Source organism: Emericellopsis atlantica (genome assembly GCF_019669845.1).
Source record: "Emericellopsis atlantica unplaced genomic scaffold F5Z01scaffold_16, whole genome shotgun sequence".
NCBI lineage: Eukaryota > Fungi > Ascomycota > Sordariomycetes > Hypocreales > Bionectriaceae > Emericellopsis > Emericellopsis atlantica.
The window spans coordinates 301,079-327,823 of NW_025764718.1; the positions used below are offsets into that span (position 1 = coordinate 301,079).

Below are 26,745 nucleotides of genomic sequence, written 5' to 3' on the forward strand. Positions count from 1 at the left end.
GCTGAGACTATGGTCCTTCTTATGATATCTTATAATGACAATGCACTGGCTTGACAGCACTGGCTTCGACCGGAAACCGCAGTAGCTTGACCATGTCAATAAGTTTTTTTCGGGCAGCTATCGTAACCTGCTCTGAAATTCTTCATGCCTCTTGAGACCTCGGGCAATACAGGTCGGTTCTCGTGACACAGCATCAAAGCAGGTGTCTGGGGATCATCGTGGACCGCAGTGAACGGTGCGCTGCTTCCTATTGTAGCAATTGCAATTCCTGGTCGTGTCGGCGCGATTCTCCCTGTACGCGGAGGTTTGGCGCATAAAGTCTGAGAACACTCTAGAGCCTGCCGTGCACCAATGATTGGCTCGGGGGTATATACGTATATGGCTCGATCAAAAGCTTTTGAGACGTCGAGGGTCAAAATTCACCCTAAGAGAAGACCAAGCGAATATGCCATCAGCAGTGCTGCCGTCCTGGTAAACAATACCGACTGTGCCCCAAGCTGCGTTGCACCATTCTCGTACTCGCCGCAATCCGCCGTCTCTACGGCAGAGCAGGCCTCAATGTAAAGGCTAGAGCAAATCGAGGCGGCTTCCGAAGTTGCAAGCGCCTCGCCAGAGCCACCGACTGTTACTCCGCCTCCGCCTGGCACTTCGATCGTTACGGCAAGGTCTCGTTGATTACCGCCAAGGTTCGATGTGCACACATCGTAGTTGTCTGAGCAAGCATCCTGGGCGGACGTGCAGGCCGCTTTATTGTCAAAGTCGGTGAAGGCGTACGGGAAAGAAAAGTACGAATTCGATACGAAGGATGTACCCTGGCTTTGTGTTGGGGCTGGGTTGTTACCAGTCGGCGCAGCGCCAGTACACACAACGCTGGGGCCAAGTTAGCTCTCCCTTCTGCACTACAAGCTGAGCACTGGAACACTGACCCCGATGGACAGCAAGCTGCCTTGTCTTCATTGTCGAGAGCACATGTCTGCCCATTTTCGCAGCATATGTCGCTGAACACGGCGCCGAGCGAGGTCGGGCACTGAAACATGTTCGAGGGGCATTCGGCCCTGGCGAGAAGCACCGGCGGAATGGGGGCCGACGTTGGTGCTGGCATACTCGAGGCTGTAACTGCGGTGGCACAAGCAGCAACTAGCCATACTGGAGTCGCATATTTGTCACTCATGTCGGTTGACTTGCAGAGGAACGTGGTCCAGTGCGCTGGCTAGCGACAGAAAGTTGGCGAGGTACGTTTCGGTGGGTGTTGTTGATAGCTGGATGGGCAATTGAGGTGGTTCGCGTCTGGGAAATCGCCAAGAACTTGAATTCAAGGACACCTGGGGCCTCGTGAAGTCCAATGTTGGAGGGATGCAACTCCTCGCCAGTTGTCGAATACCTAATGCCAGATTGGGCCGCTGCAGCTACTGGTTCAAGCAAGGTACCTTATGGAGAACTTGACACCAGCGCTCGAACTGCTGCCATGTTGCATCCTAACGATCGCGGTTTGAAGCCTCTTCGCAGTTATTAATTTCCGTAAGGCGACTGGACCCCGGTCCCCAAGTCGTCATAATACCCCGGCTGGCCAAGCCTTGGACTACCCGCACTTGTCGTTGGCCGAACAACGGTCGCGAAGGTCAAGGAACACTCGCAGATGTTAAAGCGCCTCTTGCACACTCACTTCGCACTAAGTAAGTACTTGAACACCCCGTGGGAATGACTTGGACTATGAAGATCCTCTGACGTGAGCTAATATCATCCTCAATCTCTGCAGTGCCCCATTACTAGCTTTCAAGTTGTTATCTTTGTGGACGGTATCGCTCGCACCAGCTGCCGCTTCCACCTCCTGTCGTGCTGCAACCACCAGTGGCTCGAGGGCACCCCACACTTCGTCGGTATACGACGACAGGACGTCTCGCCATTGATCAACCCACATCTCCCTCGCCTCGTCAACATCATTTGTCCCTAGCTGATTGAAAGCCTCATTGGAGTCTCCTTTTGGGGTACTGATAAAGTCGGGTTCAAAGTTAAGCAGATGATCCCAAGGGACGTTTCTCGATCCTGGTGCCTCGAAAAGCGCCTTGCGCAGCATGTCGGCGGCTTGGGGATCAACTGAGTCGTCGTTTTCCGACATCGAGTAAACCTCCTCAAGCGCATCAGCACTAGACAGAAGCTCAAGGACACCAGAGCCATCCCTGGCCTCATCCAGATCCGCTTCAGCGATGCCCTTGCCTTTGGAGTGCCCGATGATGAACCCTGGGTCCTTATCATGTCCGTTCATGAATTTCTCAAAGTCTTCCGATGCGCGCGGAGCGTCTTGTGTTCTCCGAAATCCAGGTGACTGACCAGGTGCTTCAAGTCCACCATTTACACTCCTGTACGCAGTGTGTGCTGACTCGCCTTGGCCGTTGATCGGCCTGCTGCCTCCAGCCTTTGCGGCCACACTTGCTCCAGCCGAAGGTTCTGATCCGTCGCTTATCGTAGAGCCCGAGAGCACGGCTCGGGATAGCATGTTGCTGGACGATTGTAAACGAGCCAAGGCGGAGGTGCTGCTGCCCGTGTCCTTGCCCTTGCCTTCAGCACTCGCAGTTTGGCCCACGTCCTTCTCGACGGAATTGGCATTTAGCTCCGGGGGCGCTTCATCTGTAACATGCCTCGTCATTGTTGCTGTTTTCTGTGGCGTTTTTCCCAAATCACGATGCCGCTCGTGAAAGCTTGAACCCGACGACATAATTAGATATCCCGGGCTGGTCTTGGGTCGGGCTCACGGCAATACATGTATGGCCCGAACGTACACGTAGTGCTCTTCGGCTAAGTCGGTCCCACTCTTCCGATCAAGAGTCGTCGGTGGCTCAGTAATAACTTGGAGGACTCCGAAAAGCCTTGAAGCCTAGCTAAGACGGGGACTCCCTGAAATAGGTCGGGACTGTCCATCTTGGCGCCTACTAACTTAGTCGCCGCGGAAGTTGTATGAGCAGCATGTGATTGTCCCACGCTTCCCGGCCTTAAACAATGAGTCGCCCCTTCTACAACAAAAATATTCTTTCCGGGTTGACCACGTACTATTTCATGGGAGCCAACATGTATTCAAGCGAACTGACCAATCCATAAATTACCTACGTTAAGCAGGCAAGTAAATGGTACTCTACTAGGTGCAAACACATTGTAAATAATATCAAGGTCCCTTACCTTAGCGACGAACACTGGTGAGGCAAGATGCAGGGTAGGTAGCAGACAAAACAAGATCCAAGCTGCGGGGCTTTGTTTCTAACTCACTGAGTGAGTGCAGTGGTCACTCGACACACTAACAGCGAGATAAGGTACTTCGCCTTGGATTGGGCAGCGGTCAATCAAACGCGATAAATCCTCCCCTCAGTCGGGCTAAGCCAGCGACGCAAGGTGCATCATCCACCATTTCGCCGCTGCCAACACTGTCTTTGTTGGCGTCTACGCAATCCAGCGAATATCGAACGCAATTGGCACTGATCAGTAGAAAGGCTCACTAAGTCGCCATCTCGCCCTGAGCGCTATCATCGCAAGACCGTGATCTCGTCCTTTCCCGTCGCTGCCGCCGCCTTTCGTTCTCAACTTTCCACTTCGAGAGCTCCCCACTCCCCTCCATACCACACGCTCCGAGCTCCATCACCGCTCGCTCCCCTCGATTTCCACCGTAGCCTCGCAGTCTCCGTCACGTCACGTCGCGCCATCTGTACCATAGTCATCGAACACTCCATATCTTGTCTTGCCAAGAGCACGCGAGCGACTCAACACCATGGTTGACAGCGACATCAACACCCCGACGTGGAAATTCACACAGTAGGTACCGATGACCGTATCACGCGCGCAATGGTAGCCAACATGGTGCAACAGGTGTTTCGGCGACAAGGGAGATGTGGAAGACATCACTGAAGGTACGTGACCCCCTCAACAATAGCATTTCACTACCAGGGTAATTACTGACCCCTCGTGCGTGCCACAGCCGATATTATTTCCACCGTCGAGTTCGATCACACTGGCAACTATCTCGCCACTGGCGACAAAGGAGGAAGAGTCGTACTGTTCGAAAGGAACGAAACGGTATGTTCCTCAAGGGTCGATGGACAGCAGTCATGAGAGCGAACCCCCGCGACAGCGTGCACTAACACCCATGGCAGAAGAAGTCCTGCGAATACAAGTTCCATACCGAGTTCCAGTCCCACGAGCCCGAGTTCGATTATCTGAAATCCCTTGAAATAGAGGAGAAGATTAACAAGATCAAATGGTGCCGCCGACAGAATGCTTCGCATTACCTTCTATCGACCAACGACAAGACAATCAAACTTTGGAAGGTCTTCGAAAAGTCACTCAAGGTCGTGGCGGAGAACAACCTCTCCCATGACCTGACGCCTGCCAATGTCGCTGGTGGCGGTGGCGCCCCTCGTCCTCCGCCATCTTCCTCGTTCCAGACAGCCGATGACCTGAAGCTCCCGCGGTTGACCCATCATGACACAGTAGTTGCTGCTGTGCCACGCAGGACCTATGCCAATGCTCATGCCTACCACATCAATAGCATCTCAGTCAACAGCGACGGGGAAACGTACATCAGCAGCGATGACTTACGGATCAACCTATGGAACCTGAATATCCAGGACCAGAGCTTCAATATTGTGGACATAAAACCAGCCAACATGGAGGAGCTGACCGAAGTCATCACAGCGGCCGAGTTCCACCCTCAAAGCTGTAATTGGTTCATGTATGCCAGTTCAAAAGGCACGATCAAGCTGGCAGACATGCGGGAGAGTGCACTCTGCGACCAGCATGCTAAGAGTAAGATAGTCATCGTCTCGTCGAGGTGCCATCCACTGACATTGCTTAGTGTTCGAGCAAGAGGAAGATCCCCAGTCCAGATCCTTCTTTTCTGAGATCATATCTTCGATCTCTGATGTGCGATTCTCGCACGACGGCCGTTACATCCTATCGCGCGACTACCTGACTGTCAAGATCTGGGATATCAACATGGAACGTCAGCCGCTGAAGACGATACCGATACACGAGCATCTGCGACCTAGATTGTGCGATACTTACGAGAACGACAGTATCTTCGACAAATTCGAGGTCGTATTCTCCGGCGACGCCAAGAACGTGATGACAGGCAGCTACAACAACAACTTCATGATCTACCCTTCAGATCCCGAGGCGGAGACCGAGGTCGTGCTACAGGCGGACAAATCGGCTTTCAAGGCAAAGAAGATTGGAGTACCGACGCCCATCAATTCAGCAACGAGCCCTACTTCCAACGGCAAGAAGAACGGATCAAGAGCAGGCAGCCCGTCGGGGGGCGCGCAGCGCATGAAGAGGGAAACAGATGCTGAACAAATGGACTTTAACAAGAAGATTCTCCACATGAGCTGGCATCCGTTCGAGGACAGTATTGCCATTGCGGCGACAAACAATGTGAGTTCCTCCCCTCATGCTATGATTGGCGCACATGCGCTAACAGTAGTCCAAGCTCTTCGTCTTCTCTGCGTTGTAGGGTTCGCGAATCGCTCCACACACCAGCGGGAAACCAGCGGCGTGAGATTAGGGGTGTGGACATGACATGGGGAAGCACGTGCTGAACCTTGCGCTCTGGCGTCAATGCGACTACTCATATTCTGGCGAAATCGAATCAACGTCGCGCATGCTGCGACTGCGGCAATGATCAAAATCCAGTAGCGTGTTACCGTTCGCTTTTCTCATGCTATCATGCACCTTGGACCAACAAGGCTCGAATGGGCTCAGCGGTGCAAAGGGCCTCGCCTCGTATTGCAGGTAGAATTAGCTAGGGGTGCTGGGTTGCGTTTTAACGCCTGCCACATATGTATTCTTCGCTAGACGGCCTGAGAGAACGTCAAGATGTCAACTACAATACAACACATGAAGACCAACAACTTTCAGTCCTGACTCCTGACCCGAGGTGGCGCGGCATCGTCGTTCGGGCACACCGTCCGTGGCACGTGCCGACCTAGAACATGCTCGCATCGTGAGCCAACGAGATCAGAGTGAGGTGCTATGCAAAACACGCGAGAACGGGTATAATGGTAGTCGTGGCGAGCACCGAGTACCAATACGTCCAACGGCTCACCTACGAGTTCTAAAAAAAAATCAAGAAACTAAAAGGGACATCGAACCTCTCGCGGAATGCAATTGAACGCAAGGGCCTTCATAGCTACTACTACTGAACCCTTGACGTGTGTTCCACAGGGCGTGACTGGTGGTTTAGAGACCGGAGGATTTGGCGGGACATCCAAATTTGGACCGTGGTCGTGTCGTGACATACCTAATTTCCAATCTTCTTCCTAATCCTAACCCCTTCTACAGCAGGGGGACGAGCACCAATCCCGACCTGAAGTGCATTCGTTTCGATTCATAGTTATTCCGCTGCAACATCGATAGGTCGCTCCCAAGGGCCATTATTTTCGCCTCGACCGTCAAAGAAGAAAGCCTTCCTGGAAGCCTTGCCCACAATGACTGAGGTGCGGCGCCGGATCATCAGTGATGGGAAGTCATCTAAGGCAAATCAGAATGGCTCGGCGATACCGAAAGACGTGGCACGAGGCGTGATACTAGGAGTCGCTACCGAAATGGCACCGACTCTCCTCGCGACCACTGTCATGCTAAGCTTGATTTTCGGAGGCTGCTGCTCGAATGTATGTACCGGCATACTGTCGCGTCGCGCCCAGACTAATGAATGACGATAAGGTCTATGCCCTCGAGAAGGTTGTCAAGTAAGTACTCATCAGTTAGCTCTTTCATCACTCTGACCCGTCGCCAGCTTCGACGCTTCCAGCGGTATGTCTTCGGCAAACCTGAACCAAATGTAATGAGGGTTTTAGCTCACAATGGACATAGGCATCCTTCTCACCTTCACACAATTTCTCTTTGTGGCCGTGACCGGGTATGTTGCGCAGTTTGATCGGTCACGTCCTCCTTTCTACTTGACGCCGAATAAAGTACCAATCCGCAGATGGCTTGTCAATATTGTACTATTCTTCGGTATCAATGTGTTGAACAACCATGCCTTCAGCTATGATATCTCTGTCCCCGTGCATATCATCCTTCGATCGGGAGGAAGTATTACGACAATGGCAGCCGGCTATCTCTGGGGGAAGCGATATCCTCGTGTCCAAGTTATCGCAGTAATTCTGCTCACCTTTGGTGTCATCCTCGCGGCATGGTCCGACGCTCAAGCAAAGGTACATTGCCTCACTCTACCTATTGCCTTCGCAAGATTGCGTACTGATACCATCTTAGACTGCTTCGCCTGATGAGGCGAGACCTGCTTTCGGAGCTGGCTTGATCATCCTCTTTCTGGCACAAGTTCTGTCCGCGATCATGGGCATATACACAGAAGTGACCTACCGTGAGTATGGTCCCCAGTGGAAAGAGAACCTCTTCTACTCTCACATGCTATCCCTGCCCCTCTTCCTGCCCTTCTTACGGTCTATGTATACCACCTACAAAAGCATGGCCATGACAGAGCCGCTGGAAGTGTTGACTCCATGGCCCGTACTCAACAACCTCATCAACGCTGTTCCCAGCCAAGTTGTGTACTTGTGGGCCAATGTTTTCACACAATACGCATGTATTCGGGGCGTCAACTTACTTGCCGCTGTGTCTTCGGCTTTGACAGTCACCATTGTCTTGAACATTCGAAAACTTGTCAGTCTGCTACTGAGTATCTGGCTATTCGGTAATTCGCTGGCGACGGGCACACTGATTGGGGCGGTCATCGTGTTCAGCGCCGGAGGCCTTTACTCCTTTGGTCGCGAATCAGGGGGCAAGCGAGCTCAAAGCCAGGGCGGATCAGAAAAGAAAGCCATGGGCGAAGAAAAGTCTGGCTAGTGAGACAGAATTGGCTCAGGCGGGCTGAGGTGCATCGTGGCAGACACTTCATCACTCTTAGAGTAGACGTTGTGACAGCTACCTGGTACGTTTGAAGTAGTTCAACGAAATGCATCGCATCATATCCGAACATGAGATCAAACAGAAAATGCGCCATCTTCTGCATTTGCCATATACGACGGCGTTCACAGAGCATACTACGTATACTTGGCTGAACCAGAGAAAACCCTCATAGTCGTGTACGCATGCTGACGGGCACGATACTGAGTCGAACAGTCGACGATATCTATCATCGATATACGCATAATTGTGCATATAGGCATGCTCCGCCGGGAGGCACCTAAAGTGTGGCGGCCCCCGCCAACGCCTAATGACGGTCCAAGTGTCACGGTGGAACCTTAAGTAGGTCACGGTGCAGCTAGTATGGAACCATCGATAAGAACAGTCTTCGGCCCAAAGTCGTGACTCTTCTCGGCGGGCTTTTTCTGATATTGTATCCCGCCAGGTTTCGGACGACCGTGGAAGTGCGATTATTCAGAGCATCAATTCTTCACCCCCAAGAAGGCACTTCAATTGACACCGCCCACTCCACTGGTTGCGTTCTTCACAGTGGGCTTCGGGTACGCAATTGCTTGTCATGGCCGGTAAGTCCTCCCACCATCTTGCGACCCCAACTGGCGATTTTGGATCCTGATTCCGTCTACCTACATCCAGAGCATGGCAATCCCGAGCAATCGATTGCTTATCATGTACGCACACGCGAGTCGGACGGGGAAGACGAAGGCGGGGTCGATTCTGGCGCAGCTCAACAAGAGATAGCAGACGATATGGCCAGCCCATGGAACGAGTCTGCTATGGAGTACGAACAGGGCGATCTGGAGGAGGGAATGCTGCCCAGGGATTTGCCTAAACGCACAACATTCTACGACCCAGTGGCCGAGCGTCAAATGAGCCAGACCGATGCCAAGCTCTTCTACCAGCGCAGCAAAGCCGACCCCAAAAGTGGCTCTGGAAGCGCTGTCTGGTCACACACAACGCCCTTTGGCAGTCCCATGATAGCATCTGGCTCCCATCCGGCAACCGAATATGGAGGTGACTCTCTGGTACTAGACTCGGACGGTCGTCACTCAGACGTCCCAGGGTCTTGGAAAAGCCGACCAGAGACACCTTCCCAACATGCGGAATCAACACCGCCAACAAGCTTCCCTCAGAAGGCCAAGGTTCAGGGCTCTCCCGCCGCTAGATACCAGGGAGGCGCAGCTGCCCGTGAAACCCAAGCTTCCTTCGAAGGACATGGCCCCCAAGTCACCAATGTCGGGCTGTCTGGGAATAGTCTATTCGACACGGAACCGCACATTACGTCGGAATTGAGTGAGATTTCGAAGAACATCCAGCGCATTCTAGATTTGAGGCGCAAGTATATCAATTTGTCGAACCAGGGCCCGAACGACAATCCTCGAGACCAGCCAGGTTGGGATGTTTACCCACCACCGCCTGACCCCGCCTGGACCCGCAGCAACGAGGGTCAAAATGGCCCTGGAGGTCCATCCAGTGCCCCAGACGGTCTTGCCGGTGGTGCTCATCAAGGAAAGGCGAAGGATTCGAAACGACCAAACCGCAAGCGCAAACCAGGCCAAGACATCGGAGAAGATTTCGATATGGAAGACCTTCTCCCATTGCCGGGGGATGATGGAATGATCTTTGAGCAAGATGCGAGTGGCGTTTATCAAGTCTTCGACAGCGCTGATGCCCAGGCACCTGCGGTGAAGGTGCCCACGATTCGCGAGTTTTACATGGACTTGGACGAGCTACTGAACACATCGTCGGACGGTCCCACGAAAAGCTTTGCCTTTCGACGACTACAATATCTTGAAGGCAAATTCAACCTCTATGTTCTACTAAACGAGTATCAAGAGACAGCAGACAGTAAGAAAGTGCCGCACCGAGACTTCTACAACGTTCGAAAGGTCGATACTCATGTTCACCACTCGGCATGCATGAACCAGAAGCATCTTCTGCGATTTATCAAGAGCAAGATGAAGAAATTCCCCAACGAGGTGGTCCTATACAGGGATGGCAAGCACTTGACGTTGGCAGAGGTCTTTGCCAGTATCAACTTGACCGCATACGATCTGAGCATTGACACTCTGGATATGCATGTAAGTCAGGTATCATCTATGGCACATAACGATGCTGACGATATTTGTAGGCCCACACGGACTCGTTCCATCGATTCGATAAGTTCAACTTGAAGTACAACCCCATCGGGGAGTCGCGTCTTCGCACGATCTTTCTGAAGACGGACAATTTCATCCACGGCCGCTACTTGGCTGAGATCACGAAAGAAGTCATCTCTGACTTGGAGTCGAGCAAGTACCAGATGGTTGAATGGAGAGTTTCGATATACGGAAAGTCTATCGATGAATGGGATAAGCTCGCTGCGTGGGTGGTTGACAACAAGCTATTCTCTCACAATGTGAGATGGCTGATTCAGATACCACGTCTCTACGATGTCTATAAGGCAAGCGGCTTGATGGACACGTATGAGTCGATTGTGCAGAACATCTTCCAACCACTTTTCGAAGTTACCAAGGATCCATCAAGCCATCCCAAGCTACATGTGTTCCTGCAACGCGTCATTGGCTTTGACAGTGTCGATGATGAGAGCAAGGTCGAAAGACGGCTCTTCAAAAAGTTCCCGGTCCCCAAAGAATGGAACACCAAGCAAAACCCGCCTTACACGTACTGGATCTACTATCTCTACTCCAACACAGCATCTCTCAACTACTGGAGGAAAAAGAGGGGCTTCAACACCTTGGTAATTCGCCCACATTGCGGCGAAGCCGGTGACAGTGAGCACTTGGCCGTGGCAGCGCTGTGCTGCCACAGTATCAGCCATGGACTGCTTTTGCGCAAGGTACCACTGCTGCAGTATGTGTTTTACCTGGAGCAGATTGGCATTGCAATGTCCCCGTTGAGCAACAACGCGCTCTTCCTCGCGTACGACCGCAATCCATTTCACCAGTACTTCAAGCGCGGCTTGAATGTGTCATTGTCGACCGACGATCCCCTTCAGTTTGCGTTCACCAAAGAGCCTCTGATTGAGGAGTACTCTGTCGCGGCCCAAATCTACAAGCTCAGCTCCGTGGACATGTGTGAACTCGCAAAGAACTCTGTTCTGCAGAGCGGCTATGAACTGTCGATTAAGAAGAAGTGGTTGGGCGATGGTTGTGATCGGCCGGGACGGCTCGGCAATGTTATGGTGAAGACTAACGTGCCGGATCGAAGAGACGAGTTCAGGTATCACACTCTCCTCCAGGAGAGGGATGTGTAAGTACTTGAAAACATAACAGTGCATGGCTGGTGACTGACATGGCATTTGGCAGGCTTCGACAATATGTAAACCATGGTCAAGAGACAGCAGTCCCACCAAGTACAAGTGGCCCCGAGTCCAACACCAATGGCGGTACGCCAGCCAAAGGTTTCCAAACTCCCGCAGATGCACCGACAAACGGGGCGCCATCAGGCACGGTGGAAGATCCCCAGAGCGTACAGGCAAACCACAACGATTACGGTGCTCATCTTTCTGGAAACGAGGCCCGCGCATTTCCTGGCGTCTTCACGCGCGGGAACCGCACAGGCAGCCTGCGGAAGGACGACCCAGCTCCGGGTACTCATACACCCAGCGACGGAAACACCTCTTAGTGCAGTGGACGGCTCCGGTCTCTGAGTGAATCAGAAGTGAATACCTTGTGCAAGTTTTAGGCGACTGCTGTTGGTCCACCCTCTCTACCGGCAGAGACGACTAGACTAGTAGTAGTCTTTAGAAGACCTTTATGTAATCATGGTCGGAGGTACTTGACTCGTGTGGCCATCGGAATTTGCACAAACAATCGACAACAAATGTTCCTAACTAAATATGCAAGTGTACGGGTTGCGAGAATGTTTGGGTATCTCGGTGGATTGAGTGGCTGCTGCCCCTTTGGATGGATCGATCACCACTGTCGCACTGGACCTGATGACGTCGGGAATGCAGCCGAGTGACTGGAGTGCACGCGCATTTTAGCTCACTCTGTGGCGCAAATCTAGTTGGACGGCAGAGCATAAGCAGAAAAGAACGTCTATGACACGCAGGGGGATTTCGGGTGCAGCACTATACAAATGAATGAATGTATTTACCAACATGCGCAAATAAGTACGTACGCAGATGGGACTGCAGACGTCAGGCAAGTAGTACTACAGTACGGACACATACCTAATAAGTTAGTGGTGCTCGCAGATGTGGCTGGAGGAAGTGGATCCAACTTATCCGGAAGCTGGATCGTCACGGGCACGCCAGCTTGGGAAATCGGCGACGACGGTCGATTCGCAACAGCAAGCTGCACCTTGCCAGCGGTCGACTTATCCAAACTTGCTCCGCCCACGAGGCTCATTCGTTGCCAGCATTTATCGCGTAAGGTACTCACAAGCCAGTAGTCTCCCTGCCCGACGGCAGCACTTCTCAGCATCTGGCGGCTACCCGATTATCCTTAGGTCAGGAGGCACGACCTGGCTTGGCTTACAAGATATCGCTCCTATCATCAACAAACCTGCGCTTTGTGCGCGACATCACCACACATTCAGGGAAACCCCCATTCATACATACTGCGACGCTTGACGCGAAACGAGAGCTTGGCGTAGGCCCCCCTCTCCCAGGACGAAAGCCACAATGGGGTTCCTCGGCGTTTACCGGGCCTTGTACGATTACGCTCCTCAAGCCGAAGGGGAGCTTACGATTGAGGAGAATGACCTGCTATATGTTCTCGAAAAGAACGCCGACGATGGCTGGTGGAAGGCGAAGAAGAAGGCTGGCGCAGATGACGAGGATGAGCCTGTAGGCCTTGTGCCTCACAATTATGTTGAGGAGGTGCGTCGTTTCCATGGACATTGACGAATATTCACGCACAGACACTGATCAATGCTACTCGCTCCAGTTCCCAGCCCTCGGACGAGCCCGAGCCTTGTACGAGTACACGCGCCAGACGGACGAAGAGCTGTCCTTTCCTGAAGACGCCGTACTCGAGATCTTCGACACCTCCGATCCGGATTGGATTCTAGTTGGGCTTGATGAGGAATATGGTTTTGTCCCGTCAAACTACATCGACATGGACGGCGGTGACACTGCGTCGGCGGCCATGTCATCGCCTGCTGCCCCTGCTTTGCCTGCCCGTCCACAATCGGTTAGCCACGAACCTGAGAGCCCTGTGGCCGCCTCGCCTGTTGCTCCCTCGGGTCCTGCTGCCGCGCTCGCTGGGGTGATGCATGGCCGCAGTCTTTCGCAACCCGAATCGCCTCTTTCACAACCGACGCGGGGCGTATCCCAATACGAGGATTATCACCACGCTTCCGACGACGAAGCCCCCGCAAGATCGCCTCCGTTGCCAAACCGCCCGCGGCCTCCCCCGGAGTCGACGTACGATAGTCATGTGCAGCAAGAAGAGGACCAGAACGACTCGTACAGGGCCCCTGGTGGCTTTCATATGTACAATGTCAACGAGATGGTCTCCGTCATGGGAAAGAAGCGCAAGATGCCCACCACTCTGGGCATTAACCTGAGGACCGGCATGATCTTGATTGCTCCCGAAAAGACCCAGGATGGACCTTCCCAGGAATGGACGGCGGACAAGATGACCCATTACTCACGGGAAGGGAAACATGTCTTCATGGAATTGGTCAGGCCCAGCAAGAGCATTGACTTCCACGCCGGAGCCAAGGATACCGCTGACGAAATTGTCCGGGCGCTCGGGGAGATGGCCGGAGCAGTTCGTGCTGAAGGCCTGAAGGAAGTGATTGCCGCCGGAACCAAAAAGAGCGTCAGAAAGGGCCAGATCCTCTACGACTTCATGGCGCAGAGTGAGGATGAAGTGACGGTGGCTGCGGGTGACGAAGTCATCATCTTGGACGATTCCAAGAGTGAAGAATGGTGGCAAGTTCGTCGCTTGAAGAACGGCAAAGAGGGAGTGGTCCCCAGTAGTTACATCGAGATCACGGGCACTATGACACCGCCCCCTGTTGCGGGTGTCGACTCGGCTAAATCAACAGTGGAACAGAACCGCATGGAGGAGATCAGGCTGACCAAGGAGGCTCTGAGGGCGAGCAAGGAACCACAGGTAGGCCCTGGGATGTCGCTTCCCGAAAGAGGCAGCAGTCTAAATGATTCGGAGCAGCAAAGCCGACGCCAGAATGGAAGAAGCGATGGTGCCTCGAAGCCAAAGTCAAGTGAGTCTGTCCCCGCTGGTAACAGCAGCGCTATGCCTTCTTCACGTCGATCGGTGGCTGACACTCTGCCTACCGACGCAAACAGAACCAGATCCTGCCAAGATACACACCTGGACCGACCGCTCAAAGTCCTTCAGTGTTGATGCCCAATTCCTGGGTCTCAAGGATGGTAAAATACACTTACACAAGTTGAACGGTGTCAAGATTGCTGTGCCTTTGAGCAAGATGTCGACCGAGGACATCGAATATGTCGAGAGTATGACAGGAATTTCGCTAAAGAACGAGAAAGCATCTGCGGAAGCTAAGAGGTCTCGACCATCGGCCGCAGCCTCAAGCGAAAACGAACCCAAAGCTGGCAGAGACTCGAAACCCGAGTATGACTGGTTCCAGTTCTTCCTCGATTGCAATGTCGCCGTAGGGTTGTGCGAACGATATGCGCAAGCTTTCAACAAGGACTCCATGGACGAAAGCGTTCTGCCAGATGTCGATGCAGGCATTCTTAGGAACCTTGGTTTACGTGAAGGCGACATCATCAAAGTTATGCGCACACTGGATGCCAAATATGGTCGACAGAGACACAAGGATGGTGAAGGAGGCTTGTTCTCCGGTCCCGGGGGTGCCCTGCGGAACAACACAAGAAAGGGGCGTCCAGCACCAACAGTGCAAACAAGCGACGTCGTTGATGCCTCGGCTTTTTCTGCGAAGGACAGGCCAACCTCAACAGATGGAGAGGCTCTATCGCCCCAACCGGCCAGCCTCAGTCCTAGCCCTACCCCTGCCTCCGCTCCCGAAAAGAAAGCTCCATCGTCTGGTGGTGGCTTTGAGGATGATGCGTGGGATGTTAAGCCCATCAGACAAACTGCGGGCGAAGCTGCTGCGAAAGCTCGATCGCCTCCGCCCCCTGCGAGTGCTGCCTCGCCTCCTCCGGCTCCTTTGTCAGGTTCTATGAAGGACTTGTCTCTTCTATCTGAGCCTCTTCAACCTACGCCAACGGCGGCTCAGTCTCAAATTCGCGCACAGGCGACCGGGCTGTCGAGCGCTAGCCCGCCTCCTGTCTTAGCACCACAGCAGCAGCAACCGCCGCCACCGCAGGGAGCTTCTCCGGGCTTCTTCTCTGGCCTTCCACCGACTGGCCAGAATGGACAAGGAGCACCACAGTCTGCCCTGCGACAGCGTCCAGCGCCTCCTCAGACGTCCCCACTGGGTGGTTCGCTGGTGCCACCGCCTCCTCAACGGCCGCTATCTGCCCCTCAGTCTGCACAGCCTAGCGCATACAATACACCCGGGATGTTGGCGCCTCAGATGACCGGTCTGGTCCAGGGACAAGTGGCTCCTCCTGGCCAAAGCCTCCATGATATGACACAGGCAAGGCTTCAGCAGCAGTACACTGCCCAACTGCAACCCAACTATACAGGCTTCCCGACAGGCCAGGCTCAGCCCATGCCAGGATACCAAAACGGCACTGCAGCGCAGTTCATGCAGCCTATGATGCAGGGGATGCCACAGCAAAGCCCTTTTGCGGACCCGGGCCGTGTTGGGTCGTTCTCGCCGATACAGGCACAGCCTACTGGGTTCCAGCCGCCCTTCCAGCCGCAGCCCACCGGCTTCCAGCAGCAGCCGCAAGCAGGTGTCAATAGCTTCCTGCCCCAGCCCCTTGAGCCTCATAGAACCGCGATGCCAGCCTTACAACCACAGCAAACGGGCATGTCCGGCTTCGGGCAGCAAACTATGGCGCCTACACCACAGCCGTTGCAGCCACAGCAGACTGGTCCAGCACCTCCAGTTCGCTTCGGTGTAGCATCCGAGAAGAAGCTCGTTCCCCAGCCCACGGGGCGGAAAGCAAATCTATCCCAAGCAAGTAAGCAATCTCGGTTCTTGACTCTTCATCTCTACCGGCTTTAGTACTAACATACCTCACAGCCCCGTCGAACCCCTTTGGATTTTGAGTGCTCATCTGGAGGGAATTCTGTCAATCAGCAACCGATGTATTCGACCTGGCGAAGGTGGCATGGTCAGTCTTATGTAGTAGTCCCATGAACATACGACTACTATCAGGAGCTCTACATATTCAGCTCGCAAGAAAGCGTTTTATTTGTAATATTGTTGTCTTCAGTCAGAATTCCGCCCCAACTATACGCCCATCGTGTCTAAGTTAAACCTTCCATGTGCTTTCGACATGATGATATCCTGTCGTTCTATCCGTAATGCCGTACGGCACCATGCAGCGCCACGCTAATTAGAATCCATTCGCATTGAACCACGCGTGCAATCTCCAATTGTCTGGCATTTGTGGCCCTGGCAGTGGCATGTCTTGTAGGGGCCCTTTGGAGCCTCCAGCAACTGCCTGCCAGAGGTCTTGACACCATATGGCTGCGCTCTTGCTTGCTCAAAGAGTGTCGTGGATATCCATTCCGCAGGCGCATTGCCTCCACCAAAAGCTTTGCAGCCTACCGGTGACATGCCTAAGCTTTCCGGCGTCGAGCCTGTTGCTTTTCGGCAACACCTGTCCCAACAGTCGACAGGTCGAGGTCAGCTTCAGTGACCAGACCATGCTCCCTGGTGGGCTCGAAACGCTTGCGGACGGCGCGAATCATCGCGAAATACCAGTAGAAGTTGAGGCCGTTGAGAGTCAAGTTACTCAGCAGGTACGCACCCGCCGCCCACCATGGCGCTGTTGTGTGCGAGTCAACATACATCATGGTTGCGAGCCCCTCTTTCTCAAAGGTGGGAGATGCGTTGACGGCGAGCAAAAGGTCCTTCATCACCAGATAAGACTGCCAGGTGCCAAAGACCAGGCGGCAGATCCCAAATGTCGCTAGGAGAAGAACACCATTGTATAACTGCGCACGACTGCCCGTCATCCCGACTTTGTCCATGAACCAATGGACGTTCAAGAATGGGGTCGAAAGCTCCCACAGTATGAAGACACAGGAGTAATAGTTGACAAGAGGCCGCTAGAGGACGTACACAAATTAGCACCGCGCTTCTACGACCGAAAAATTGGGTCAAGGATTGCCTTACAAAGCCTAAGGAGTAGACCAAAAGGGCGGCGACGGCATGCGCCAACGTCCCCAAGCCAAAGACATCCAAGTTGAGGCTCGTTACGAAAAGATCCCACACGAAGTATCCGGCGGCCATGGCTTGCACCATTGCAGACGCCCCTGTATAACCCCAGACGCGTTCTTCCCATGACATCGCTCTGCGCTCATCGTCTGCCCAGATCACCCAGATGGCGAGAGCGTTGATGAGGCAGCTCTGTACCATGGAGACGACATGCGCATCCCAATTCAGTCGTTTTTTGCGGGATAGTTTGCCATAGTGTTCAGGGGCCAGGATCTTTGATACGATGGGCGATATTGGCCAGAATACGACCGTGTAGAGTAAGGCTGAGGCGATGATTTCGTGTACGTGGAGAGGCAGCGTCGTTAGGTTTAGCGAATCACACCAAGGTTGCACCAGGTTCGACAACCAGGGTACGGGTGGTAGTACAAAAGGGTCTTTCATCCTTCTTGATTGCGAGCCGCAGTCGGCGCGTTCAGTCAGTGAAGACGGATTCCAAGATAGGTGATTCGTTGTTGGGGACGTCCAGGCAGATAGGTAGATGGATGGGTTTCGAAACGACAACGGCAGGGGGGGCCAACGAGAGGTCTATTCAAAGGAAGTCACGACGCCGAGTCGAAACGAACGCAGCTTCACGAAGTCCAGCCGTGTCCAGTCGTGTGCGATGACGAGGAGCCGCTGCTGGAGGCACATGCCGCCTGTAGACTGCCCGGGCTCCTAGGTTGTTGCTGGCAGCGCGGGGCATGTGCTCGCTTGGTCCAATTAGTTGGCGGGGCGCGGGCTGGAATTGTTGGGGCAATTGGGGCCTTTGGAGGGCCTTTGGAGGTTGGTCTGCTCCGTTAAGTTGTCATTTACCTTATGTAAGCCAAGGCGGGGCTCCCATGACCAATATGACTGGATCATGAGGCAGCCCCATGTGGCTGGCTGGCTCAACTCAGGGCTGGTCCTCATCGTCAGTTCTTGGTATCACCGGACAACCTCAGGCGCGTCCCGCGACCGCGTGTACTGCTCAACACTGGAGCCTCAGCCGAAATTACATCAGCATGAGCTATGCGTTCATCTCTCTCGTAACAAAGCACGATATTGACATTGCAAGCCGTAGGCTCGTTTTGTCTGTGGACGCAGCTCTGAAGGGCTAATTACTGCTGGGTCGACTGTAGTGCAGTGAAGGTCTCAGGGGCCCCCGAAACATTTCTTTCGACACCATGGCGGAAATGTTAGCAGAGCTACTGGATGTCCAGCGGGTGGCGTCCGACAAAGATGCATTGGAGTACCTCGCTCACCTGGCTGAGCAATCGGTCGAAGCTCTGCGATCATCCGAGCCACAACGGCTAGCTCAAGCATCGCATACAATGCTGCTGTCCACACAGAGCTTGTCTAAGCGATCTTACAGGCCTATCGTCAACTCGGCTACAACTCATGCCTCTTTGAAGAAGAGTCTTCCGACTGTTGCTCACATATCGGCCGAGCTGAGCCAAGCGGTTCCGCGGCTTGATTCACAGGCTGAGCACTTCTCAGATTCGTTCGGAAAGGCAATGGGAAACACCACTTTGGTCAAGAGGAAAGAGGCTTTGCGACTTTTGCACAATTCAGAAAGGCTGGTCGACGTCATGGAGCTACCTCCACTCCTCACATCCGCCATGTCCGCAAACCCGGTCAACTATGCATCGACTCTTGACCTCTACGCCCATATCCGCCGGCTTGCCTCACTCTATCCCGAATCGCCTTTGATCACATCAATCCTGAGGGAAGCGGACACCGCAATTCGTCGGATGGCATCAGATTTAGTCGGTGCCCTCAAAGCTCCGAATCTGAAGCTCGCAGCTGCATTGCGGACAATTGGTTGGTTGAAACGTCTGATACCTGACCTTGTCTCGGACGTATCGCCTCAAGAATCTCTACCGCCTCTGTTCCTGGTTTGTCGGGTGGCCACGCTTGTCTCGTTGCTCGATGCATTAGGACCCCTGCGCGAGTTGGCCGATGAGGAGAGGTTACGCCAGGGTAAATCCGCGCAATCATCTTTCGGGGGCCAGCAGACTGAAAGATACCTAAAACGCTACATCGAGATCTTTCGGGAACACAGCTTTAGCATTGCATCTGTTTTCAAGAATGTCAGCGCGAGCTTCAGCTCAACTGCTGCCGCTCTTGATGACCAAGACCCGTTACAGCCTTTGCCGTCGACGCTCGCAACACTTCCTATTCACTTGGTTGACTTGCTCCTCGAGACTTTGCAGACGTACTTGCCCACTGTGCAAGATCAAGCGGCCCGTGAGAGCATCTTGACGCAAATGTTGTACTGCTCGGGTAGCTTGGGCAGACTTGGCGCTGACTTTGGAATGCTTCTAGCCACGATAGGCGTTGGCGAGTGGGTAGATTTGGTGAAGCGCCACCGACTACTCGCAGGCCGTCTTGAGTCGGTCATTGGTGACTACAATCGCGGGCAAGTCACTGCAACTACCTAAGCCACTCAAACATACAATGACCATGGGTGGACATTTTCACGTCAACGTCCAGAACCACCGCGACCAGGCTGAAGCTTGATTTTGATCACCTTCATCCCCAGAAAGAATCGGGGGGTTATCTTCCCTTGCGCCAGGAGGAACAAGGTGACACGGTGACCTCGGTGGTCGGAAAGCCCCAGCGACAATCGGACGCCTGGTCATATCTGCCTGGTTATGGGAACGGATGCGACACAGCAAGGGGGGCTTCGCCAGCACCGTCCACATGTTCAGACTGGAGGTTTGCAAACCAAGAGCTTCGGAGACTTGCTTGCAGCAGCAGATAGGAGGAACGGATATAGCAGAAGCTATCCTGTCTCGACACACCATGTGGCGGACACTAACTAACCTACTTACAAGTGATCAAGTCGAGCCTCGCACCCATACAAGCACGCACTTGACTTTGACATTGTCGCGGGGCACGATGCAGAGTTGCCCTGCGCACGCCAGTCTGCGCGTGTCGCATAGCTTTAATAAAGTCAAAGAAAAGAAGCATCAGTAACTGATTTGCGCGCATGAACAGTAGTGGCCAGCCGTGCGCCACGCGCCAGTGACAAGTCGACTTGTTCGCACGAGGTGTGTGCTGCACTGGGCCGAAGCTCTACCGACGGCTCGGATTCATGCAACATTCCATCATCGACATCACTATTCTGGACCTGGTACTGCTTCACACTGTGTCTCTTGTATACCTATTTTACGGTCTCCAACGCAACGCCGATAGTATACTGTGAATTTGCTCGGATGATGTCAGTTGCTCAAAATGCAACATGTTGCGCATCAGAATGAGGCCCGTCAGCCGGCTGTGAACGATACACCGTCGGCGTCAGCTCGTTCGTCCAAATCAAGTGAGTTGCTTCTGTGACAACCCGACAACTCACATGACTGATATGCCCAGGTCGACATTTCGTTTCTGGTCTTGGATCGGGCATCGCGTCGGCCGTGATCTTGCAGCCGCTTGATCTGTTGAAGACACGAATGCAGCAGTCTGGGCGGTCCAATCTTGCGCAGGCCATCCGTGACTTGCGAGGAACATCTGGTGTTCTCTCCGGGCTTTGGAGAGGCACCATTCCATCAGCCCTGCGGACTGGGCTCGGCTCAGCGGTGTATTTCACCACGCTCAATGCCATGCGGCAAGAAGCTGCCAAGTCCACCCTTTTCGGGCGCCGTAACTCGCCAACTTCCGGTTCATCGGCGCTGCCTACCTTGAGCAATTCAGCAAATCTCGTGTCGGGCGCAGCAGCTCGCACTTTTGCGGGTTTCATTCTCATGCCGCTCACAGTCATCAAGGTCCGATTCGAGTCTACCTATTATAATTATACCACGGTGTGGGCAGCAGCGAAGGGCATCCGACAAGCAGATGGCTTCCGAGGTTTCTTCTCAGGATTCGGAGCAACAGCCTTGCGCGATGCACCTTATGCTGGCACCTATGTTTTGGTCTATGAGCTGCTCAAACCTAGGCTCGGGCGTCTGCTCTATGGTCCGACCCGGGATAGTTCTGAACCGACCGCTATGCGTGCCTCCGTATCAGGCTCTGTCAACTTCGCTTCAGCAACACTAGCAGCTGGCATTTGCTCCGCCCTTTCCAACCCCTTTGATGCAGTCAAGACGCGGATCCAGCTTCAGCCGCAAAAGTACAAGAACCTCGTTCATGCTGCACAAAAAATGTTTGCCGAGGATGGCTTCCGTTCATTTTTTGATGGACTGGCCCTCCGTATGAGCCGGAAGGCTATGAGCTCCGCGCTGGCGTGGACTGTGTACGAAGAACTGATACGAAGATCAGGCATCTTGTAAACCCTGGTATAGAAAGGAGCCACTCGCGCCTCACTGCTAACTGAAGAATAAGTAATGTCTCGAATAAGAACAAGCATATTACGGAAAAGTCATCAATTGCTATTGAACTCCATGACCGCCACCACGACCGGCTCTGGCAGACTCGCATCTGACTCTAGGCCGGACGCGCACCAGCCAAATACATCAGAAAACCGGGGGACTTGCTCCGCTTGCGGGAGTGGCTCTTCTTACGCACCCATTCGAAACGGGGGTCCTCCTCTTGATGCCGCTTTTCCTCGATGAGTAGGGCTTTGCCACGCTTCTTGCGTAGGTCACGGGTATGCTTCCATAGTCGGTCCTGCTCCCATTCGGGAACCCAGCGCTTGATCAGGATGCTTTCGGGATTCTGCCGTGTTGTCAGTAACGGCATAGCTAAATCGGTGACCTAGACTAGGGGTAGGGGGCACTCACATCGTCGTATTCCCATTCAACGTGGTAGGTCCTCAACGTTTCAATCGATAGATGCTTGCGCAACATGCGGGTGTACGTCGCGCGTCCGCCAGGCTGTTGAGGTGGTTCTTCAGCCTCGGCTTCCGGGACCTTCTCCTTCTTCATGATGGCTGCTATAGCCTTCTCATCGACGCCAGACTTGATGAGATCCTCCTGCAGCCGGCGTTGGTATTCCTTCTCGGCAGCCTCCCTTTCTGCCGACTCCCTCTCCCGCTTCTCGCGCTCTTCCTGCTTATATCTCTCAATGGCAGCTTCAGCCTCTTTCTTCAGTCGCCTTTTCTCTTCAGCGGCGTCTCTCTCCTCCTTGAGGCGCTTATGCTCCAGCTCCTCCTCGATTCGCTTCTGCTCGGCAAGCTGAGCTTCCTTGCGCTTGATTTCGTCGAGCTCTCTCTTAGCGCGTTGGAGCTCAGCGTCATCGCGATACTTGTCAGCCAGGCGCTTCTCGGCCTTCTCTCGACTCTGGGAGAGACGCAGCGCCTCCAACTCCTTGCGAGCGCTCTCGGCTTCAAACTGTTCACGCGCCTCCCTTCGGTATCGTTCCCTGGACCTAGACCGCGAACGAGACTCGGAGCTCGAAGGCGACCTTGCCCTGCGAACGACCTGTCGGCGGCGATTGCGCTTCTCGTACTCACTGTCATCAGACGAGTACTCATTGTAAAACTGATTGTTGATTATGACAGGCTGTGGTTGAGGCTGAGCGGGAGCTTGAGGTGGGCTCGCGCGACGCCGATCACGAGACCGTGAGCGTGAGCGGGCAATCACAGTCGTCCGATTTTGATCGACTGGTGCAAGCCAGCTGGGCCCGGGGTCGGCAGGCTGGTAGTATCGCGGCCTGGGTGGGCTCTGAACATAGCGCACGGGGCGAGGTGAGTGACCCCGGTGGCGGACGTGGATATCGATGTCCTCGTCATCGTCGTAGTAACCGCTCATTGTGACTGTCGCTTTTGCAGTCTTCGGGGATCGGATCTCGAATACTTAGTCTGGTCGACTTGGATGGATCGACGATAGACACTATCCCCGGGGCATCTACTTCAGGGTGTTCGAACTCGCTCAAGACACACAGAATGGAGGTGACAAGTCAAGCGATCACTTCCTGTACGATGCGAGAGAGGGGGAGCAGCGGATGGTCAGACCCGTGCTTACGCCGTCGTCAGCGGCATGGTTATTATTGTATCCCGAAAGGGGGGGGGCACCACTAAGCCAGGACCGGACCGAGGAGAGGGGCTTGGTCTGCGGCGGCACCACCCATGATAGCTACGAGCCTGTGAGGGTGAGTCTATGAGATGCGTGAGTGGAGAGGAGCGGAAGAGGGGTTCAGGCACATGCTTGGGAGCCAACCATGTGTGAGAGTCTTGAGCAGTGGGCGGGGCCGCTGGCCTCGCAGGGCTGGACGACATTTCTAACTACGTACGTCGTAACGTACCTACGGATAGATTAGCAAGGTCGTCAGTCACCAGCCCCGGCTCTTCTCTTGTTGTTGACATAAGGCTGCAGGTGCGCAGCATGCAGCATGCACTGAGAACGCAGGAGAGAGCAGCTGCCAGAGCTCCAGGCAGTAGTTAGTTGGCTGGGGCAGGCTGGGCGGGCGGTTATTCTTTGGTTGTTGCGACAGCACCCGGTCGCGGGCGTCGTCTTACCAAAAAGGAGCCGGACCAGTGCGAGTTTGCTGCAGGCTACTTCACAATTTCTGGTGCATTCTGCTACTTATTTGTGAAACCATGTGCCAACTAATAAACAAACTAGAATTCATCAGCGATGCGCCCGTGTGCAGTTTTGACCAAACGCACTGAGTGCTCAGCGACCCCGAAGCATTTGCTCAATGTGTTCGCGGCTGTTCTTCTGGGTCGTTTCAAGATACAGCAGGCGCTTGTTGAGTTTCTCGACCTCGCCCTCAATGTCTTTCCCTTGGACATCTAGCTTTTGCCTCAATGAATCGACAGGTAGTGAGGCAAACCTTTGTTCGTTAGTATCGAGACGACTCGTTTTGTTGCGAGGATGGCTTGAGTAACTGTGCAAACTTGCACTCGTAACGTACATTTTTCCAACGCCCTCATAGACGACTGCATCCTCTGGCAAGCTCGATACTTCACCCAGCGTGAGTTTGATGAGACGTTGTTCACGTTGCTTTGAGGCCACTTGAGATTTGGTCAATCCAATCTGCTGCTGAGCAACCAGGGCCTGGCTCTCGATCTCATGGACGAGCTGTAGGGTTGTCAGCCATCCAGTGATAGAGTGAAGACGGCTCAGTGGCAGAATGTCATGAGCCGCACTCCCAATGCGGCCTCTGAGCCGGGTTGATGGCGACCATAGCAGTGGCCACCTGAGACCCAAAAAAAATCACGCACCTTTTGGAGAGCTTCATTTGGAATTGACATTATGTCCGAGGTCAACAACAGCGAGACGGCAGAGTTGTGCGAATTGGGTGTCGGTTCAATGTGTTGTCCATGACAGTAAAGGGTCGGCGACCGGCGAGGGAACTCTCATTCATCAAACGGGGCCGAGATGCGGACTCGCGGTGCAGCACCAGAAGTGAAAACGGAGACGAAACGGAGCCTAGGTGACACGGTAACGGTCAGCCACCACCGAACGCTGCGGTAGACGGTGTACATGTGTGGGTGACAGAAAAGAAACGCGACTTGGCACGCTTTGCTCTCCGGTCCGTGTTACCGCCTGATACATTTTAAACAATTCTGCTTGTATTCAATCCGCGTCTGCACCCGCAACAACTAGAAACTCCCGCTGATCGCTTATTACACGTGTGGGCTCACATTTCACATGAGATGTTGCCAAAAACCACTACCACAGGATAGCTACGGTACCACGCGATATAACATACAAACACGGCGACCCTCGATCATTTTGCCTTTACTTTACTCCCTACTCTTCCTTGTTCCGGCAACGGGCGCATCGTCTGTCGACTCTCTATGCCGGCGAACTTCGGGCATTGAAGTCAGGATATGAGGCCAGTGCAGCACATATTGGAGCTCACGACCGGCTAGACAATGCCGCAGCCATATGCCCCAGGTGATGTAATAATAAGCTGCCCGCGTCAGTACCAGCGCCGAACTAATGCGACCGTCCCTCGTGGGGCCGGGCAAGGACACTCACCTCCTACGCCGGTCATCAGATGCCACCAGCCGTGGCCCTCGAGCAAGATAGCCCAGGGGAGCCCAACTGCCCGTCTGAGGCGGCGGATCTCACCACAGAACACATTGTCCAGGTTCCAGATCAGGAAACCGCCTACAAACACGAGTAGACCTGCGCTTGTCAGTCTATTCATGTTCACTTGTTGAACCACCTGCGGGGACTTTGTCACCTGTGGCCACCATTGTCCACATGGTCTGCAGTATATGCCGTGCGCGATCACTGTTGCGAGTCGCCAGTGCAGGTCGCAGCTGAGTTTCCATTACCCATATGCTTCGGAAGACCACAGTCGCGGTCAGCGCAGCATACGCGACCTGGTGAAATAACGGGTCTTTGGTTGTGTGATAGTGCAACTAGATGCTGTCAGCCACAATGCGGTGATTATCTGACTGGATGGGCAGCTTACTGTAATGGTGCCCGATAAGCACAGTAGTGCGAGTCCCAACATGGTCGAGAAGTAAGTCGACTGTAAGTAGGCGAAACTTGCGTGCATCATGAGGCACGTGGTGTATATCATAGACAACTCGTCCACGAGCTGCATGGGATCTGATGCAGTCAGCAAAGTCATGCTCACGAACAAGAGGTGCGTTTGGCAGTGGTACACTTCAGGGTGGCATGAAAAGATATAGATCCCAGGCCGACCAGAATGTAGCCAACGTAAGCCAGCAAGAAGACACCATCATGGGACTCTTTCAAGCAATTACGAATGCCCTTGAACCCCAACCACATGAACAATGCATTCGTCGATGCCTGTACACATGTTAGCCAAAGAATTCGTGTTTTAACGTCGAACGCCGTGCATCCGGCCTATCCGCGTGGGAGCGATGCTTTACATTGACGACCTCGGCGCAATAGAATGACAGCGCATAATCCTGATTGTAACAATGAGTATGGATAGAGAATATTGAGAAGAGAGATATTAAGCTACCTCCTCACAGAAATTGAGCGTCGATGTTTGTCCACCCCAGAAGCCAGTACGATAATCTGGGTATGGTAGATACAAGAGGCCAAGGAAGCCTAGCGAAGACATAGTTAAGTAGTACGACTTGGTACGAATATAATAAACAAGTGGTCTACGGAGTATAGTGTATAGATTTTTATAAGGGATAGTAATAGAAGAAGCACGAGTACGGAGGACACTTATAAAAGTCTTTAGTCGCTAAAATATTAGTAATTTTAATTATTATTAAGAAATACTTAGATTTTAGATTATAATTAATTATATATAAGAGGATATTTTAATTATAGCTTTTATTATACTTATAATTCTTATAATAGCTTTAATTCTTATATTAATAATTAAAAAAATAAAAGAAAATAAATATAAATAATATTTTTATTATATTTATTATAAAGATTTAAAATTATAATATAATTTATTTAATATATTAATTTTATTAATAACCTTATTTATTAAATATATTTTTTTATATATATTAAAAATAATATTTTTATTAATAAACTTATTTAAGTATTTCTTATTTAATTTATACCCTTAGTTTCTTTATTATATAATATAATCGCTATTATATTATAGTTTTTAATTAATAATATATTTAATATTTTATATAAAATAAATATAATATTATAGTTATTAATACCCTTAATATTACTTAAAAATATTAAGCTATAAATCTAATAATAATAATAAATTATATAC

The 26,745-nt window shown here is 52.8% G+C and overlaps 10 protein-coding genes across 10 annotated transcripts; 4 read left to right on the forward strand and 6 right to left on the reverse strand.

Moving 5' to 3' along the window:
- Positions 1–199: 199 nt before the first annotated feature.
- On the reverse strand, positions 200–1,439 carry F5Z01DRAFT_143451 (uncharacterized protein). Its single transcript, XM_046257681.1, has 2 exons — positions 927–1,439; positions 200–870 (listed from the first exon to the last, which is right to left on the reverse strand). Exons 1-2 carry the CDS (start codon positions 1,169–1,171, stop codon positions 420–422), a joined length of 696 nt encoding a protein of 231 aa, XP_046117459.1. The 5' UTR covers positions 1,172–1,439; the 3' UTR covers positions 200–419.
- A 269-nt stretch (positions 1,440–1,708) lies between these two features.
- On the reverse strand, positions 1,709–2,644 carry F5Z01DRAFT_637280 (uncharacterized protein; the record flags this gene model as incomplete). Its single annotated transcript, XM_046262268.1, has 1 exon — positions 1,709–2,644. The coding sequence occupies one exon, from the start codon at positions 2,642–2,644 to the stop codon at positions 1,709–1,711; it is 936 nt and encodes a 311-aa protein (XP_046117460.1).
- A 657-nt stretch (positions 2,645–3,301) lies between these two features.
- F5Z01DRAFT_724942 (UAA transporter family-domain-containing protein) lies at positions 3,302–8,234 on the forward strand. Its single transcript, XM_046266633.1, has 10 exons — positions 3,302–3,798; positions 3,853–3,893; positions 3,962–4,059; positions 4,137–4,802; positions 4,846–5,535; positions 6,438–6,650; positions 6,703–6,728; positions 6,776–6,792; positions 6,853–7,196; positions 7,255–8,234. Exons 1-10 carry the CDS (start codon positions 3,755–3,757, stop codon positions 7,843–7,845), a joined length of 2,730 nt encoding a protein of 909 aa, XP_046117461.1. The 5' UTR covers positions 3,302–3,754; the 3' UTR covers positions 7,846–8,234.
- On the forward strand, positions 8,234–12,005 carry F5Z01DRAFT_657463 (uncharacterized protein). The gene is made up of 4 exons (XM_046263647.1): positions 8,234–8,489; positions 8,560–10,004; positions 10,055–11,175; positions 11,232–12,005. The coding sequence occupies exons 1-4, from the start codon at positions 8,483–8,485 to the stop codon at positions 11,548–11,550; spliced, it is 2,892 nt and encodes a 963-aa protein (XP_046117462.1). The 5' UTR covers positions 8,234–8,482; the 3' UTR covers positions 11,551–12,005.
- A 460-nt stretch (positions 12,006–12,465) lies between these two features.
- Positions 12,466–16,247, forward strand: F5Z01DRAFT_143920 (uncharacterized protein). The gene is made up of 3 exons (XM_046257684.1): positions 12,466–12,751; positions 12,819–14,103; positions 14,189–16,247. The coding sequence occupies exons 1-3, from the start codon at positions 12,554–12,556 to the stop codon at positions 16,003–16,005; spliced, it is 3,300 nt and encodes a 1,099-aa protein (XP_046117463.1). The 5' UTR covers positions 12,466–12,553; the 3' UTR covers positions 16,006–16,247.
- Positions 16,248–16,285: 38 nt separating this feature from the next.
- On the reverse strand, positions 16,286–18,003 carry F5Z01DRAFT_143717 (TLC domain-containing protein). Its single transcript, XM_046257683.1, has 2 exons — positions 17,125–18,003; positions 16,286–17,057 (listed from the first exon to the last, which is right to left on the reverse strand). Exons 1-2 carry the CDS (start codon positions 17,605–17,607, stop codon positions 16,566–16,568), a joined length of 975 nt encoding a protein of 324 aa, XP_046117464.1. The 5' UTR covers positions 17,608–18,003; the 3' UTR covers positions 16,286–16,565.
- Positions 18,004–18,368: 365 nt separating this feature from the next.
- On the forward strand, positions 18,369–21,452 carry F5Z01DRAFT_623530 (mitochondrial carrier domain-containing protein; the record flags this gene model as incomplete). The annotated part of the gene is made up of 3 exons (XM_046261324.1): positions 18,369–19,607; positions 20,035–20,092; positions 20,557–21,452. 3 exons carry the CDS (start codon positions 18,369–18,371, stop codon positions 21,450–21,452), a joined length of 2,193 nt encoding a protein of 730 aa, XP_046117465.1.
- Positions 21,453–21,529: 77 nt separating this feature from the next.
- F5Z01DRAFT_143681 (uncharacterized protein) lies at positions 21,530–22,975 on the reverse strand. Its single transcript, XM_046257682.1, has 2 exons — positions 21,903–22,975; positions 21,530–21,837 (listed from the first exon to the last, which is right to left on the reverse strand). Exons 1-2 carry the CDS (start codon positions 22,869–22,871, stop codon positions 21,607–21,609), a joined length of 1,200 nt encoding a protein of 399 aa, XP_046117466.1. The 5' UTR covers positions 22,872–22,975; the 3' UTR covers positions 21,530–21,606.
- Positions 22,976–23,557: 582 nt separating this feature from the next.
- F5Z01DRAFT_657490 (Prefoldin) lies at positions 23,558–24,384 on the reverse strand. The gene is made up of 4 exons (XM_046263648.1): positions 24,287–24,384; positions 23,977–24,143; positions 23,729–23,895; positions 23,558–23,680 (listed from the first exon to the last, which is right to left on the reverse strand). The coding sequence occupies exons 1-3, from the start codon at positions 24,314–24,316 to the stop codon at positions 23,736–23,738; spliced, it is 357 nt and encodes a 118-aa protein (XP_046117467.1). The 5' UTR covers positions 24,317–24,384; the 3' UTR covers positions 23,558–23,680; positions 23,729–23,735.
- F5Z01DRAFT_657494 (ceramidase) lies at positions 24,385–26,251 on the reverse strand. The gene is made up of 7 exons (XM_046263649.1): positions 26,014–26,251; positions 25,919–25,957; positions 25,688–25,835; positions 25,492–25,631; positions 25,258–25,438; positions 25,050–25,199; positions 24,385–24,981 (listed from the first exon to the last, which is right to left on the reverse strand). Exons 1-7 carry the CDS (start codon positions 26,113–26,115, stop codon positions 24,812–24,814), a joined length of 930 nt encoding a protein of 309 aa, XP_046117468.1. The 5' UTR covers positions 26,116–26,251; the 3' UTR covers positions 24,385–24,811.
- Between the last annotated feature and the right edge of the window lie 494 nt (positions 26,252–26,745).